This window comes from Hypanus sabinus, chromosome 28 (assembly GCF_030144855.1).
Source record: "Hypanus sabinus isolate sHypSab1 chromosome 28, sHypSab1.hap1, whole genome shotgun sequence".
NCBI lineage: Eukaryota > Metazoa > Chordata > Chondrichthyes > Myliobatiformes > Dasyatidae > Hypanus > Hypanus sabinus.
The window spans coordinates 39,343,394-39,361,851 of record NC_082733.1 but is presented as its reverse complement, the minus strand read 5'-3'; the positions used below and the strand labels follow the sequence as shown (position 1 = coordinate 39,361,851).

At 37.7% G+C, this 18,458-nt stretch overlaps 1 protein-coding gene across 2 annotated transcripts in view; it reads left to right on the top strand.

Moving 5' to 3' along the window:
- Positions 1 to 18,458, top strand: part of map2k5 (mitogen-activated protein kinase kinase 5) — a 318,051-nt gene that overhangs the window by 63,576 nt on the left and 236,017 nt on the right. For both annotated transcript variants that reach the window (XM_059953007.1, XM_059953006.1), the window contains exon 4: positions 13,022 to 13,091. In XM_059953007.1, coding sequence (XP_059808990.1) covers positions 13,022 to 13,091 — 70 coding nt within the window. The remainder of the gene's footprint in view (positions 1 to 13,021; positions 13,092 to 18,458) is intronic.

Below are 18,458 nucleotides of genomic sequence, written 5' to 3'. Positions count from 1 at the left end.
AGTAGGTTTCAGTACAGTATATAGCAATGGTGTGCTCATTCATACTTTGCATATATATGCATTTTTCATAACTGACACTGTTTTGAAGCTTGGGTGAAGCACTGGCCAGAGTCGCACTAGATTGAGTGTCTCAATTTTTACATGAAGTGCATTGAGTGGCTGGAGTGGGTCATATACAATCCTACCTTCCAGTTACACTTTCTGGTTGCCTACCGCTCAAACTGGTTTCACTGATCATAGAAAAACCCCAGTCAGTCCGAGTTGGCAGCAACATCTCAAGCTCCATCATGCTGGGCACTGGTGTTCACCACCCCCACCCCTCCACCCATCAGTTGTGTGTTCAGCCCACTGCTGTTCACGCTACTGACCCAAGACTGCCACCAATTCAGCTTAAACCCCATCATCAAATTCACTGATGATATTGAAGTGGTTGGCCTCATCAGCAATGATAATGAGTCGGCAGGTAATGAGGAGGTAGAGAGGTTTGTCAAATGGTGTAAGAAAAACAACTCAGTGTGAACAAGACAAAAGAGAAAGGCACTGGCCAATGTCTCTCTGTAACACATCAATGATTGCTACAGAGAGATTATAGAGCACATAGTTCCTTTGTGTGTACATAATGGACGATATAATCTGGACCCACGACACATCCTAACTAGGCCCAGCAGTGTCTGCACTTTCTGAGGAGACTGAGGTGTACAAGGCCCCACCCCTATGCTAACAACTTTCATAAAGGAGCATCACTGAGAATGTCTTGTCTGGCTGTCTCGTTGTGTAGTATGGAAGCTGTAAGGCATTGGTTCCCAAGACCCTACAGAGGACAGTAAAAGCCACCAAGAGGATCATTGGGGTCTCCCACCCCTCCCCTCATTTGTGACATTTACTGGCAGTGTTGCAGAGGAAGAGCCCAAAGCATTGTTGAGGATCTCTACTACCCATCCAGCAATCTCTGACTCACTACTCTCAGGAAGGAGATACAGAAGCATCAGGACTATGACTGCCAGACTGGGTGACCGCTTCTTTCTTTAGGCTATGAGACTAACGGATACTCATCATTAGGACAGTGAGCTGTTTACTGTTTCCCTGTGCTCTCCACTATGTGCATTTTGAATTATTTCTATTAACTTATTTATGGTCATATTTTTGTTTATGTGCTGTCTGTGACTTACGTTTTGTTGGTGCACCATGGTCCAGAAGAGCATTGTTTCAATTTGGTTGTATATATGTATAGTCAGATGACAATAAACTTGAACTTGATATGTACCTCTGCTGAATTGGCTGATTTCTGCCAATGATAGCAATTGCAATGCCAGTGTTTGCACAGGTTACCTAGCTTGGCTTAATGCTAATTATGCAGTGTGTTTGTTGTTTAATTGTAGCCCATAGGCCCCTAAAAGTGTGTGGTATGGAAGTAATGTTATGAGAATATCAGCCTTGAAGATGATATCTGCACATGAAATATGTCCACAGGTAGTAAGAGTCTGTGACTATGGATCTACACTCCGGTGAGAGACTGCACACACTAAAGGGAAATGAGCACAATTTCAACTGAGCTCCACTTTATGGGGTCTTTTTAGGGTGCCTTTTTGGAAGGATATAAACTTAGTGACAGATAATGGATCACTGCAGCTCAAACACTGAATGACATTGAGATTCAGCAATGCTATGTAATGGAAAATATTGCTTTGCAGATTAGACATCTGGTCCTGTGTTGCTGTTCAGTGCTACTTAATTTTTCTGTGTCTAACTGTCTGGGAAATAAATTGGTTGTCAGAAGTCACTATTCATTCAAATGTTTTATAAATTTTAATTTATTTATATGTGGTACTGTATTGGGCACTGTAATGTAGAATCAGAAACCAAATTTGAACTGATGAAAGGGCTGTTGAGGATGCACACATAGATCGAATACAACTCATAAATGAGCATTCAGTGTTGCGCACTCTTGAGTGTATTATGTTTTGGTTGTAAAGAGTTTTCCTTAAACATTTTGCAGATTTGGAGATAATTTTATGTGGTTTGGAATTAAGTTCCATAATTGAAAAGCAGTAAAAGTGCTGCAAGATTTGCGAAAGTTGTTTTTAACAGCAGGATGCCAGCAATTTGCATTAGTGAATGATCTTATATTATAATGTGATGCTAATGCTATTCAAGACAATCTAGTGGATGGGTAAGAAAAAGCAGCATTATTAAAACATACAGTACTAACATGCTGAATATGGCACTTGCTGTGCATTAAGAAATTTGAAATTCTTTGAAAACCATGATGTGATTCAAAGAATAATGCAGCCATAGTTGAACTGTTATAAACTCGTCACTATGCCTGAAATAATTCTTTTAATGCAGATAGCTGTTTCTCTGCTTCATTTCTTATTTTGATATCAATAAAACCTTTTCTGAAACAATGGAAAGTAGTTTGACAAAGATACAACAGAGTAGTTGGACACAATAGAACAGGAAGTTTGAGGGGAATCTGATCATTGTGCCAAATCATCTGGTAAATCTGGTTTGAAATCAAGTTGATCAAGTGAAAAATAGTTGCTTTGTTTTTTGAGGATTCCAGGTGAAATGAACCTTGGTAACTCTGATCCATTTTTCGGTAGAAAGTGACCAACCTAAAAATATCCTTGGTTTCATTCTACTTCATTAAACCATTTTGAGGCTCTAAATATAATCAGTGCAGGGAATGTAAAATTCACACTGATGTATTGAAGGTGCCTTATTGACAGAATGTATTACCTGTCTTGGTGTATCTAATATGTGCAGTGCATAGCATTAAAAGTCCTTTATACTGACAAAGAGTGCTTGGAATAGAAAACACTCTTACTTCTTACACAACATTAGACTCTATGATGCACAAAAAAATCTTTACTTTTTAAGTGCCATGACATTCATAAGACTTAAAATCTTCCCACATTAGTTTATTTGTGAAAACTAAGCTAGAATCTTTCTGCAGTTAATATGGTAAACTTAAAGTCACTAGCATAAGAAAGAAGGAAGGGTTCCAAACTGTAGATAGGTACCCTGGAGTTGGATTCACCCCCATAACAGCATGCCTGTTTGCCGAGGCTCACATGAGCATATGGACGTAGCAGTTGTTGGTGAGAAAGTCGAGTATGCACTGTTGGTCATGGATATCTCAAATGTCAAAATGGCTGGCATATTTCAAGTTGCCTGCTTAGGTTCATCCATCTTGCTGAAGGTAGATGTCCACCATGCAGCTGTCTCAGACTTTGGTGACAGCCATTCTAAAATGCTGCTTGTATGTCAACTACAACATCCTGGGTTCAAATAGGCATGTATGCAAATATGTCCATGTATTTCAGGCTATGCATGATTAAGCTTCAGAAAGGCAAGCAGCTGCTTTAGTTTCATAACTCATGATCCAACTATTTCTACTGATTAAGCTCTAGATTTTTTTGGAACCTTTGAGAGCAACTTGGATTATAGTTGTGCCTATCTTGCTTGAGTTTAACTTTGGGCAGTACATGGGATCTTCAGGTTTTCTTATAGAGAACCACTGGTAACTATTTTCGTCAACTATTTGAGCAACCACAGGAACTTAAACTTACGATATTTTGGCCTGAGAGGCTAAACTCCAGCAAGTTTTATGTAATAATTATGAGTGAACCAAAATTTTCATTCTTTGTTTAGATGCGGTCAAAACTCAGTAACTGCAAAGCAGCTGGTAAAGTCCTGTTTGCATGGCAGTAGATTAAAGAAGATTTAGTTGTATTTGTCACATGTATGTCGAAACGTACAGTGAAATGCATTGTTCTGTGTGTCAACGATCAACACAGTCCAAGGATTACGCTGGTGGTAGCCAACAAGTATTGCCACGTTTCTGGCACCAACGTAGCATACCCAGAGCTCACTAATCCTTTCCTGTACCTCTCTGGAATGTGGAGGAAACTGGAGCACCTGGAGAAAATGGGAAGAATGGAACCTTACAACAGAGCGAATCGAACCCCAAATGATGATTGCTGGTGCAGTAATTATGCCAACCACTAAGCTACCGTCCCAGTAATAGTTAAATGGCCACACGTTCTCCTTTTACTTTAAATATAGACAAAATGGCCAGTGTCAATTGAGGGGTTAGAGTGTTCAAAAGTAGGTCTTCTGTTTAGTGACTTGCTTAAGTGTTCTTTAGTGACATTAAGCAAATAAAGAAATGGGGAATATGCCTGTGGATCTAGTGATTTTTGACAGCTGCTGATTGGAAAGTTGCTTGCAAGTAGTATAACTGCCTTAGGCAGATGGAACAAGCTGCGGATCGATAACCGGCAAATTTCCTATTAAAAATACATGAACAAAGCTCAAAATAGCCACTGGCGTCATATTTTCTGTGAAAATTACTATGTTTAGAAATGTCATTGTATTTTGGCAAGACTTTATTTTGAACTGTTTTTCGAGACTACTTGTTAACATTTATTACTGCTCTCAGGTCGATCCATAAAACTGTTACCCTTAAAACCTACTTGTCTTGACCATTTGAGTAACAGACAGCAGCAATTATTTTTTGCAAGGGTAATAAAAGGTTTTGAAATAGTTTTCCTTAGTGTATTGTTATTTTGATGTGGGCTTTATGTTCCCGAACTGCTGGTACCCAGATGTATGGAAGAGAGAAAGGAAAATATTATTAGGTTTTTCACCAAGCAAAGGTAGTTGTAAATCGGATGCAAGTTAGGAAAATCAAATTAAGTAAATGTTCTATTAATTAATTCCATTCCCTATTCAATGTTCTGGTTATTTTATGATTTAGGTTCATTGTTTATTAAAATAAGATTTCCATCATTGTTGTAACTAACTACCATAATTTTCTAAAACTACTTAACTGAACTCCCTCCTTGCCTTCTGATTCTGAAGCAACATACAAAGACATTGGAGGATCTCAGTAGGTCAGGCATAATTTCTGGTTTAGGTCCTTCATCAGGACTCTAAAATCACGATTTGGATCCTCATATTTATTCCTCATAAATTTTAGGACCTTGCAAATAGAGAATTCCCTTGACTTTCCTTCCAGGTATAATCTTCAAACTACAATGACTCAAATTCAGTGACAGCATAAATTGATTTAGCTGATTATATCACATTCTTTAGCCTTGGTGGTGCAGTGGTGCAGTTCAGAGACTCTGTTCTTCCATAGCTTCCATTTTCAAATCTGGCTGTTGGATTAGGGACAGAAGAAGACCGCAGATGCTGGAATTTGGAGCAATAAGCAATCTGCTAGAGGAACTTAGAGAGTAGAGCAGCAGTTGTTTTTTTTTCTGGGATTTTCCTTGTAATTTACTTTCTTATGCTTGCTTATAATTTTAATATAATCACGTATGTATGTTATTGTTGTGTAAATTTTCTAATGATTGTAGTATAGCTGATTATGAATTTTCTGGATGTTTCTCAGATTTTTTTTGCAGCTAGTGTCATCACTGGAATATTGTTAACTCTATTCTGAGTATGAGACAGCAACCCCTTTGTTTTAGTCTTTGTTCTGGTAACACTTAAGCCACAACCACCAAGTTTTATGCCTCGTTCTTGACCTGAAGAATCTAGGGGTTAATATCACCAGATCCAAAAGATTGAAATCCACTGTCAGCACTCGTCAGCATTTTGGGTTGCATCCTGTCCTGATGCAGGGTTTTGGCACTAAGCATCAATAAATTTCCTCCCCCCGCACAGATTTTGTTGAGCTACTGAGTTCCTTCTGCAGATTGTTGATAAAGATATCTGCTGCTCAACTGGTCTGGCTTGTATGTGATTCCAAACTGCACTACTGTGGCTTCATCACATGTTCACACCAAAATTATGTGAGAAACCATTCAACTGACAGATTACTTCACCAAGAGCACTCATGCTTCAAATGTAAATGTAAGTACAGAAAATATTAAATTATAAATAAAAGTAATAACTGTATTCATTGATAGAAAATTGTTCACTGCTGATATTCAGCTAAATTGTGCTGGTTGATTGCTGGTTCTCTGAGAAAATGGATTGGTGAGTTCCAAATTTCTACACCGGCATCTGACCTCCTGCTCTCTTCCTGAACTTGCTGCTGAGTCCAAGTCAATTGCACAATGACTGGAGGGAAAAGACCAGATACACTGTCCATCGGGCTCCTTAGCAAAGTTTAGTGCATTTAGCATGGCCCCACTTACTTAAAAGTAGCTGTCAACATTCAAAGGATAACTGAAGGTAATTATTCATTTCACTTTAAGTAATTTTATTATTTTAATTAAGTTATATTTGATTATTGACATGGTTGGAAATGTTGAAGAGCCTTTTAAGACTACAAGCTACCACTAGTTTGCAGTCTTATTAATTAATTAATTTAGAGATACACCGCTGAATAGGCCCTTTGAGCCCTTCAAGCTGCACTACCAGCAACCACAATTTAACCCTAGACTAATCTCGAGACAATTTACAATGACCAACTAACCTACTAACTTGTATATCTTTGGACTTTGGGAGGAAACCAGAGGACCCAGAGAAAACCCAAGTATTCCACAGGGAGGATGTACAGACTCCTTACAGAAGACTTTGGAACTGAATTCTGAACTACTGCCCCTGAGCTCTGATTGCATTTGACTAACTGCTATGCTACCATGGTGTACCATGTCTCAAAAGTCTCTTCAGCATTTGCTAGTGATTTGTTGTAAAAGGAAATGATAATTAATTTTGTCCACCACTTTAATAATTGTTAACTTTATTTTCATTGTCATCTTAGGTTTCCTCTCACAAAATAGTTTTAAAATTATTTCAGTTTTCCTTTGTGTCTCATTCTGACAACTGCCATTAAACATGTTCATTCATATTAGGTTATTGGTGAATAATACATTACAAACAAATTCTAAAATAATGGTTATGGTTTATGGCATTTGGGCTCTTGTACTTCTAACTGGATGCGTTCTCATGGAGGAGTATCCTACATTTCTTAATCAGTTTATAAAAAATATTCTGACTTTTTTTCTTACATGGTTGTCACCAAAAGGTTCATCAGCATCTTATGAAGGGATAAAAAAAAGTGGTGCTCATTGGATGGGGAAAATAGGCATAATTTAATACAAACAACACATTCAAAATGCTGGTGGAACACAGCAGGCCAGGCAGCATCTATAGGAAGAAGTACAGTTGACGTTTTGGGCCGACCTTTCGTCAGGACACGTGTTTCCTCGTATTTGCATAATTTAATACAACTGTTTTCCTTCTAAACTTCTATTAGGTCGGAGACACTTATTTTGAAAAAAGGGTATAACAGTAGAACTATATGGTGATTATAATGAGAGCAATTACATCTTGGGAGCAATTATATTATGGAATAGTATTGAAATATTAAAATCATTGCCTTTGCGTAATTTTTCCTCCTAGTGTTTTAGATACTAAAGCACAAAATCACCCTAGAATCAGTTCAATTAGGGTGTCCGCTATTGTCCGACAATTTGTCTCAATTTACTATTTGGAAAATCTTATAAAGACAATTTGTGCCCCCAGAATTGTTCCTCAAGAAAGAGTCAGTACCATGAGCAAATAAGAAAAGAACCTAGAAAATAGTATAAAAAGGAATCTAAGGTAATCTTTGCATAAAGTTAAACAAAGACTAAACAACAATTTACAAATTTAGCATATGTTATTTTATAATATCGCATTACCTCAATGAATGAAAGCTAGAGGTGATGCTGCAATATTGTTTCTGTGGGCTAATTTGCTAAACCAGTTATATTTCTGGTTGTAGTTGACAATACTGGATTTCCTTTATAACATATGGCTGCCATAAAGTCTTCTGTTAAGCAGCTGCAAATTATTCTTTGGAAAGTTGCAATAAATTAGTTGAATTGTGAGTATTAGTGCTTCATTATGAAACTATTTTGAGTTTTAACCAAAGGAAACAGAACTGGATTATCAGCTGGCACATAATTTAATAAAATTACTTGTTATTATTTTGAAATGTTTAAATAATCTTCAAATTCTCATGACTGTTTCATAGTTCCTGAATTTTTTTTTATTGATCCCAAGCTCTGGATTTCTTCCATTTTGCTGGATGCAAATCATCAGGATCTCACGGAGTCATAGAAAAGTAAAGCACAGAAACACGCCCTTCAGATAGTCTAGTCTGTGCCAAACCATTTAATCTACCTACTTCTATCAGCTGCACTAGCACCATAACCCTCCATACCCCTACCATCCATATACCTATCCAAACTTCTCTTAAACATTGATATTGAACTTGCATTCACTGCTTGCACTGGCAGCTCGTTCCACACTCTTATGACCCTCTGAGTGAAGATCTCCTCAAAGGCTTTACTGATTTCTGGATATCTATCAAAAGTAACATTTTAATATACTTCTGAGGAAAGGCTAAGGGTTCTATTTTTTTTTAATCATTTACACTTTCTTCATATTCCCTCTGGCCTGTGCCTTCTCTCTGAAATGCAGTGATAAATTCAAAAGCTTGGTTTAGTGAGTTTTGGTACACCACTTGCATTTAAAAGTAACCATTATTCTTAAGCTTGAATGAGCCCAGACTCCTGGCTCTTCCTTTGGAGGTGCAGTGGACTAAACACTGGCTCCCACAGAATGATAGTGTAATGTCTGCATAGCAGGAAACCATTTAGCATAAACCAATTCTTTGAAGGGACGTTAATTTAGTTTCACACTTCTTGCTCATTTACTTCCTACTGACTGGTGATCTGGAATGGGGTCTCTGATGGTTTTAGCAATCTATTAGGGCATTGGTTCCCAACCTGGGGTCTCTGGACCCCTTGGTAGAGGTCCATGGCATAAAAAAGGTCGTGAACTCCTGAATTAGAGAGTTATATCACTAGTAGCAAATATGACCATGTCAAATTAATTTGATTTTATTTACAATACTGTTATTAAAACTCATTAGTAAACCAGACAGCAACAGTACAGTAAAACATTTTTATTAATCTTTTATTGTATTTTTATTAAAATTGGTGTACTTTTAACTGGGAAGAAAGTAATTTATTTCATTTAACTAGCTTACTCATAACACCATCCTTGTCCTAGCCAATAAACAGAAATGACTTACCCTGTGACAGGGACCTTCACACATTACCCTGCTTATTTGAATATGTTTGAATATGCTTGACATACTTTATCACCTTTCCTATATGTGGTTTGACTGCCACTAATGTAAACAATGGCAGAAAATCCCTTTACTAACAAGATGTAGGCATTCCTGTAAAGACTAGTGCTTAATGCCATTTCTAATAGTTTAGATATGGATATGTTTTTATGATGTGAAACTGTTTGCAAAGTTCTATTAGGCAAAGATTGTGATGACGTGACACTATAAGAAATGCAATATATCTGAAAGACATGACATGAAGGAGAAATTGCTGACATCGATGTTCCCATATGTCTCCTTTTGACCTTATAATGACGGTCATGGGCTTGGGAAGTGTTGTTAAATCAAGTAGACAGCATTGGGTAAACATCAGCGTCAAGGGTATGTTAAAGATGCCCTCAGTGTTCTGGTACATGCACACCACCACAAGGCCGTTATCATCCCAGTGTTAGATGCAGAGGTCAATAACAAGGGGGCACAGATTTTACACTAAATGACATGAGAGGTGTAAAGAATGATTAGGATTTGGAATGTTCTACCTATTAGGGCTGAATATTGATTCATTAGTGGAGAAGATTTCAGGAATATCAAGGAAATATGAGGGAATGGGTTGTCTGGATTGGCTTTTTGAAAGAGCCAGCATATAACTACAGGATGGAATTCTGTAATGTACCATTCTGTGATCCTAAGCTTTGGAAATTGCTGCTATGCAGTTTCTGAATTAAGCAGGCTCTAGCCAAGGTGGTCTGACAGTGCAACTTTCAGGGTGTTAGATCACATGCCATCCAAGTTAAACACTTTGCCCAGGATGATTTTGAGCTACTTAAAAGTAGAAGTTCCACTCATCCAAGCTAGTGAAGAGTTTTCCATTACACCCTGATATGCCTTATAAATGATGAAAAGGCTTTGAAGCATAATCAGATGTTCCTCTCTGTAGAATATATAGTCTTTGACCTGTTCTTAAAGACACATTATTTACAGTGTCTTGAAAAAATATTCAGCCCCCGCAACTATTTTCATATTTTACTGTCTGATTTACTAAATTTAAAATATATTGAAGTTGGATTTTGTCCCAAGCCACAAAACATTGTATGTCATGACAAATCAAAAGAAAAATCCCAAAACTTGTCAGCAATTTACTTTGAGTTAAAAACCAAAATTGTGAGATTGAAAAAGTATTCAACCCCTCTTTAATTACTAAGCTAACTTTTCTCTGGTGCAATATACCGTACAGTATTACCTTTACCTGATTTGTTGATGTAGAAAATTGGATGATCACCTGTTTTCAATGAATTCATAAAAATAAATATCCCCTCTCTCTGTAAGGTCCAACAGTATGCTAGATTTTCAACAGAGCAAACCAAAATGAAGACAAAGGGACATTCAAGACAAGTCAGGGAAATGATATTAGAGAAGCACAAATCTCGGGAAGGGTACAATCACAAAGGCAGTGATCATACCTTGGAGCTCAGTAGAGTCCATCGTGAAAAAGTGGAAAAAATGTGAAACCACAACCACATTGCCTAAAGACACCCCTCTAAATTTAGTCGCCAGAGAAGAATGGCAGGGAAGGTGCCCGAGCTAAAAAAAAAGCATATCCTTTTCAAAGTCTCACATAGGAGATACTTTAAAAATCTCATCTTGTGGTCAGATGAGATGGAAGTGGAAATTTTGGTCTCAACATTAAGCGGTAAGTGAGGTGTAAACCTAATACGATGCACCAGCCTGGTAACACCATCCCTAATGTTAGGTATAGTGGAGGTGGTATCATGCTTTGGGGGTGCTTTACAGTAGCAGAGATTGGAAATCTGGTCTGGATTGATGGGAAGACAAATCCTGCTAAATACAGAGAGATTCTGGATAAAACTTGCTAACATCTGCCAGAAAGCTTAAACTGGGGAGGAAGTTCATCTTTCAGCAAGACGACAATCCAAAGCACACTGCCAGGGCAACCATGGAATGACTTCAAATGAAGAAAATTGATGTCCTTGAGTGGCCCAGTGAGAGTTCTGAGTTTAACCCAATTGAACATCTCTGGCAAGATCTTAAGATTGCTGTCCATCACTGCTCCCCAACTATCCTTGCACAGCTTGAGCTATTTTGCAAGGAGGAATGGACAAATGTTGCAATGTTACATTGTGCAAAGCTAATAGAGATTTATCTAAAAAGATTACTAGCTGTAATAGCTGCGAGAGGTGGTTTCACTAAGTACTCAGCAAAGGGAGATGAATACTTTGGAACTGCTGATATTTCAGTTTTTGAATTTTTAGTTTTTCATGCCTTACAGTTGTTGTACAGCATGAATGCTCTGTTTTTTGGGCACTACTGTGGAAAAAGCAGCATGTAATTCACTAATAAAAATTTTCTGTTAAATTGATCAAAATTTCTGGTTGTAATACTCATTTATGTGAACAAAAGGTTGGGGGCTGAATACTTTTTAAAGGCACTGTATGTGTCTGGTTTAGTTAAGCTTTTGATTAAGCTCTAGTTGTAGCTTTTCCCCCAATGCAATGCTGTTATCTTTGTGGTCCTCAAGAGTCATTATGAGTCTTCTCCTCATTGAAATGCTGCCCCTGGGTGACATCAGCATGAGGAATCAGCTTCATTGCACATTCAGAATCAGAATCAGGTTTATTATCACCGGCATGTGTTGTGAAATTTGTTAAGTTAGCAGCAGTTCATTACAATACATAATATAGAAGAAAAATAAATAAACGAACAGATAAATTCTGATTCTGACATTCTCTTCAAACCCTGTTGTACTCATAGTTTGCTGTGACCCTCAACTCATTGATAATTCAAAGTTTTAAATTGAACATTGGAAAGATGTTCAAAAGATCAGAATATTAATTTCCCTCTTGATAAGGAATGCATTCTTCACCAACAACCTTTCACTTCACCTGACCTGAACCATGCAAAATCTTGACATTTGTATCTCTGATAGTTAACATAAATCTCCATCAAGTCTGCTAACTTCCAACTCTGATGTTAGTCTTATCCCCAGACAAGTATGCGTTAAATCCTTTACACAAGAGATTCAACAGATGCTGGAAATTCAGAGCCCCCCACACACACAAAATTTATTGGAGAAACTCAGCAAGTCAGATAGCATCTATGGAGAGGTATAAGCAGTTGATGATTCAGGTCTTTTTTTATTGATTTAATTAAGAACTTGCTGGATTGGGGTAAGGGAAGTTGGGAATAAATGACTGTGACAAATGACACCACAAGTGGCTGTTCATTGTAAGTATTAATGGTTTAGTTCTTGGGTTGGAAAATTCATTAAGGACCCCTACCACCCAGGGCATGCCCTCTTCTCAGTGCTACCATCGACGAGGAGGTAAAGGAGTCTGAAGACTCACGTTCAATGATTCAAATACAGCTTCTTCCCCTCTGCCATCAGATTTCTAAATGGATAATGCACCCATGTATATTAGCTCACTATTATTATTTTTTGTTTTGCTTTCTTTTTCCACTACAGTGCTTATTTAATTTTATTTTCTAAATAAATATATTTCTTTTTGTAAATTATAGTTTAAAATATAATTTGTATTACAATGTATTGCTGCCACAAAACAACAAATTTCACGACATATAACAGTGAAATTAAACCTGATTTATTATCACTGGTTCTGATTCTGAAGTTATGTTTTCAGGTTTACCTACTCCAGAAATTTATGGAGTAGTGAAAAGCGTGAGGGTGTCTAGACTTGGTTCTCTTTTTCATTTTCTCATTAATTCAGTTAGCAGGAGTGACACTGGTCACAGTGAATAAGACCCACACAGCGTTTCCTACATTATTAAAAAATATATAAATAGAGATGATGGGTTTCTTCCTGAAATTGTTGACTCATCTTCTCAATTTTCCTCTTTTTATGAGGGAAGACTAAATTATAAAATTTTAGTTTGATTCCATCTATTTTGTGTTTTCTTTCCTAGTATTATGCTACTGTGACAGAACAGCAAGTTAATGGAGAGATGATTGAACCATTGCAGATATATCCACGAGGTAAGCTGGCAAATTTTATATCTGAATGCATAAAGGACGATGCCTTTTCTGAATTTTATTTGTGTTTTATCTTTTTTTCTCTCTGGGATGAAGTCTACAAATCTTGATAATTAACCCATATAATTAATCCTTAATGTTTATTCAAGCACTTGCCCACATTTGAATGTTTGTCATTAGCACTAGAATGATCATTGCTAGCAAAGGAATTAAGTGAGAAATAAGACCAAACAAATTTCACTATTTTATTTATGATAAATATGTAGGAGTGAGTTGAAAGTTTTAATATTTGGCTTACTGGCTATTCTAAATTCCTTGTTCATTTCCATGTCACCTGAAGTCCTTTAATGTGACAGATGCTAATGCTGTCACTCATCGTTAATCTTTATACTACAAAAGATACTGCAAAAGATTTTGTCATTCTGGATAAAATCAACAGTCCACTGTGACATCAATAAGATTACAATGACTATTTTACAATTAAAGTCTATTAACATGTGTGGCTGAATGTTTTGATTAAGTGTGATACTTAACATGATCAATCATTACAAAGAATAGAAAAAAGAGGTCCTTTGATTAAATTATGATTACTTTGCGTTCACTTCCTGAAACTCCCAACCTGAAGTGCAGGAAATTTTTTAAACACGTCACTCTTATGCTAATTATGACTGGGTAGAATAGCCACACTCAAGCTGAGCTGCATAGGAGGAAATTGTGCACTTACCTATTCCTGCTTTGTGTAATTGAGTCTTTATAGGAAGGGCCAACCTGACTATTTTAAACTAGTCTTGATTCAATGTCTCAACCCAAAATATTGACTGTCTCTTTGCCTCCACAGATGTTGCTTGGCCCACTGAGTTCCTCCATCAGATTTTTTTTGCTCCAGATTCTTGCATCTGTAGTCTCTTGTGTTTCTTAACTTATTTAATCCTATTATTCTGCAGCAATCTAGTTGCTCCTAGTGTATGCATTTCCTACATTAGTTTCCCTTATATAGGGGTCACAATTTTGCTAAGTATCTGTATTTTGGCCATTAGACTAGAATGTCAGATCACAGACCTCATAATTAATTGGATTTGCTCCTTGGGGGCACTTCAGATCACAGACTTCCTGACCAGATTTCTTTCTTTCTGCAGTTAATGGAAGCCTAGAAACAATTATTCTTAAATGGTATTCACTTTACTAATTGTGATTTGAAATAAAATTGCACTGTAGCAAACTTAATATTAAGTAGCATCATAATGAAGCTTTAATACCGAGATTAACCAGAAGTGAATTTTATTTGAGAATTAATTAGAGTGGGTGACTGCAGCTAGGAGTAGGTGATAGATAAAAATGCAGATTGCTCCATTTGTCAAACTGTTTCTCAACAAGATTCTTGTTCCTTACCTGCCACCAATTAATTTGAATAAAATATTTTTTGTTGAGCAGTAACTAAGAACAAATATTTAGTTATTTAACCTTTTTCAAGTCTGTCCTTCTAAATAATCTTAAGTCTGTGTCTTCAGATCAGTGACATACAAGGTTATTTAGAAGGGCAGACTCGAAAATAGTTACCGCTCAGTAAATCTTTCTTATCTTTAGCAAGCAAGCTAATTTTATGTCCAAGTACATGTATTTGAAACATCAGATAATGATATAGCAAGAAAAAAAGCATAGGTTGTTCCAGAAAGCAAAAGTTTTTCATAAAACTATGAATGAAAATATTCTTCAATGCTTCTTTAGTTTTATTCATCTTCCGGGTAATCTTTCACAATGCATCTGTCTTTAATTTTACCTTCTTGAATATTTAGTTTCATTTGAATTGTTTCAAAATTAGTTTATCCACAAGACCATTAGGTATAAGAACGAAGGCTGTTTGGCCTTGTAGTTTGTGCCACTATTCACTCATAGTTGATTTTGTAACCCCATTCTCCCACCTTAACCCCCTTAGCAATCACCAACCTACCAATCTCTGCCTCAAATATGCATTGTATATATGTATAACTTCATGATTTAAAAAGTTATTTCTCTCCTAAGCACATTAATCTGAACACTACAGCATAGAAACATGCCTTTTGGCCCATCAAGTCTATGCCAAACCATTAATTTGGCTGGTCCCATTGACCTGCACCCAGATTACAGCTCTCCATTACTGCTGTCATCCAGTTACCTATCTAAGTTTCCCTTAAATCTTAAAATTGACCCTGCGTCCACCATTTGACTGGCACCTTGTTCACACTCTCACCACTCTCTGAGTGACAAAGTTTTACCTCATGTTTCCCTGAACATTTTACCATTCACCCGTAACCCATGACCTCCAGTCCTAGTGTCACCCAACCTCAGTGGAAAAAAACCAGCTTGCATTTACTCAATCTGTACACTTAATAATTTTGTATACCTCAAATAAATCTCCCCTCAATCTTCTGTGTTCTACGGAATAAAGTTGTAACCTATTCAATCTTTACTTATAACTGAGGACCTCAAGTCCCAGCAACACCTTTGTAAGTTTTCTCTGCAGTCTTTCAATCTTATTTACAACTTTTCTGTAGGTAGGTGACCAAATCTGCACACAATACTCCAAATTAGCCCTCACCGGCATATTATACAATATCAGTATAATATCAATATTCTGTACACAATACATTAGTTTATGAAGGCTATTACACGAAGAGCTTTCTTTATGATCCTATCTACCTGTGACACCACTTTCAAAAAATTATGGATCTGTATTCCCAAATCCTGCTATTCTACCACACTCCTCAGTGCTGTATTGCTCATCATATAAAACCTACCCTGGTTGGTCCTCCCAAGGTGCAACACCTCACACTTGTCTGCATTAAATTTCATCTGCCATTTTTTAGCTCATTTTTCCAGCTGGTCCAGATCCCACTGCAAGCTTGATAGTCTTCCTCGCTGTCCACTGTACCTCCAATCCTCATGTCATCTGCTAATTTGATGATCCAATTTATCATATTATTATCCAGATCGTTGATGTAGCTGACAAACAACATCCCAGCACTGATCCCTGTGGCACTCCACTAGTCACAGGCTCCCAATCAGAGTGGCAACCATCTACCATTATTCTCTAGCTTCTTCCTCAAAGCCAATGTCTAAGTCAGTTTACTACCTCATCTTGAACGCCAAGTGAATGAGTCTTCTTGACCAACCTCCCATGCGGGACCTTGTAAAATTTCTTACAGACAACAAAAGTCCATACAGACAACATCCACTGCCTTGACTTCAAAGTTGATGAAATGGAATCACATATTTATGTAATGTATTTCATATCCTTTCACCTACCCTGATTGATACTTGCCAGATTCTTTTTTGATACATCAAAATAGGCCTTCCTCCAATTTAGAATATCAACTTGAGGGCCAGACATATCCTTTTACATGATTATTATGAATCTCATGGCATTATGATCACTAGATGCAGTGTTCCCCTGCACAAACTTCTAACACCTGGCCTGTCTCCTTCGCTAATAGATCTAGTACCAGACTTTCTCTAGTTGGGACTTCTATGTACTGATGAAGGAAACTTTCCTGAGCATATTTCACAGACTATTTCTCAATAAAGCCCTTTTACAGTATGGGAGTTCCAGTCAGTATGTGGAAAGTTAAAATGACTTTCTTTTACAATTTTATGTCCCTTACAACAGTCTGCGATCTGTACAGATTTGCTCCTCTACATCTTGGGTGGTCAGTAATATCCTGTTAATGTGGTCATACCTTTGTTATTCCTCGATTCTACTCCTAAAGCCAAGCTAGATGAGCTCTTCAGTCTGTCCTGACTGAGCACTGCCATAACATTTTCCCTGACTTGTAATGTCACCCCTCCTGATCCAGCATGCCTAAAACAAAGGAACCCCTGAATATCAAGCTGCTACTCCTGCCCCTCCTGCAACCAAGTCTCACTAGTAGCTACAATATCATAGTTTCACATGCTGATCCATGCCCTAAGCTCGTCTGCCTTTTGTACAATACTCCTTGCATTTAAGTATGTGTACCTCAGAGCATTAGTCCCACTGTGCTCAACCTTTTGACCTTGTATGTAGGCTTAACAGCATCTTTTTCCATAACCACTTCACTTTCTGTTCAGGTGCAAATTGAGCCTTCTGTACAGTTCACACCTTTCCTGGAAGAGAATGATCCAAAAATGTGAAGCCCTCCCTCCTGCATCAACTCCTTAGCCATGTGTTAAACTGTATGATCTTCCTAATGTCTGGCCTCACTAACATGTGACATGGGTAGCAAACCTGAGATCACAAACCTGGGGGTCCTGTCCTTTAACTTAGCACCTATCTCCCTGAACTCACTTTGCAAGATCTCGACACCTATCTTACCTTTGCCATTGGTACCAATGAGGATAACGATATTTGTCTGCTCATCTTCCCACTTAAGAATGTTGTGGAAATGATCCGGAATGTCCATGACCCTGGCACCCAGAAGGCAATAATCCACCTGGGAATCTCATTATCTTCCACAAAACCTCCTTTGTCTCTTCTGTTCCCTTTCCTTAAGAGCCAGACTCAGTGCCGGAAACTTGACTGTTGTGGCTTTCCTTCGTTAGGTCACCCCCACCAACAGTACCCAAGATGGTATACCTGTTGTTGAAAGAACAGCTACAGGAATACCCTGCACTGGCTGCCTATCTCTTTTCTCCCTTCTGACGGTCACCCATTTACCTGTGACCTACACCTTGAGTGTAACTACTTCTGTATGTCCTGTTTATCAACCCTTCAGCCTCCTGAATGATCCAGAGTTAATCTAGTTCCAGCTCCAATTCCTTTAAATGGTTTGTTAGTAGCTGATTACACTTCTTGTAGGTATAGTTGTCAGGGACACTGGAGGTCTTTTTGCCTTCCCACATCCCACAAGAGGTGCATTCTAGTATCTTGTCTGGCAGCTCCACTGCTCTAAATGTGCAATAAGAAAGAAAGAACAAATAACAAAAAAAATCAGCCTCTCCTCACTAAAATCTCAATAAGCCAAAGCCTCCCCACTACAACACTGGCCCACTCACACAACGTCGTCTCTGCTTAAACCTAATTTCTTTTTATTGGTACTTGCAAAGTGCCTAGTTATACACAATCCAACGTCTCCTCAGGAACTGTAGTGCGCAAAATGTGTCGACTGTCCCTGCTCGCTTCTTTTAAACTCTCCCTCTACGCAATCCCAATGATTCCTCAGGACTGTGTTGCGCAAAAAATTTATGTTGTGTTGTTGTGTGGGAAATGTATATGTGTGATGCAGGATCTACACTGCAAGTCCACTCATACATCGCAACAGTATCCCGACGTTTGTGCCATCCTGTAGAAACCATTGCTGGATTTTCTAACCAAAGTGTTAGAGATCTTTAGTTATAGCCATATTATCACTTTTTAAA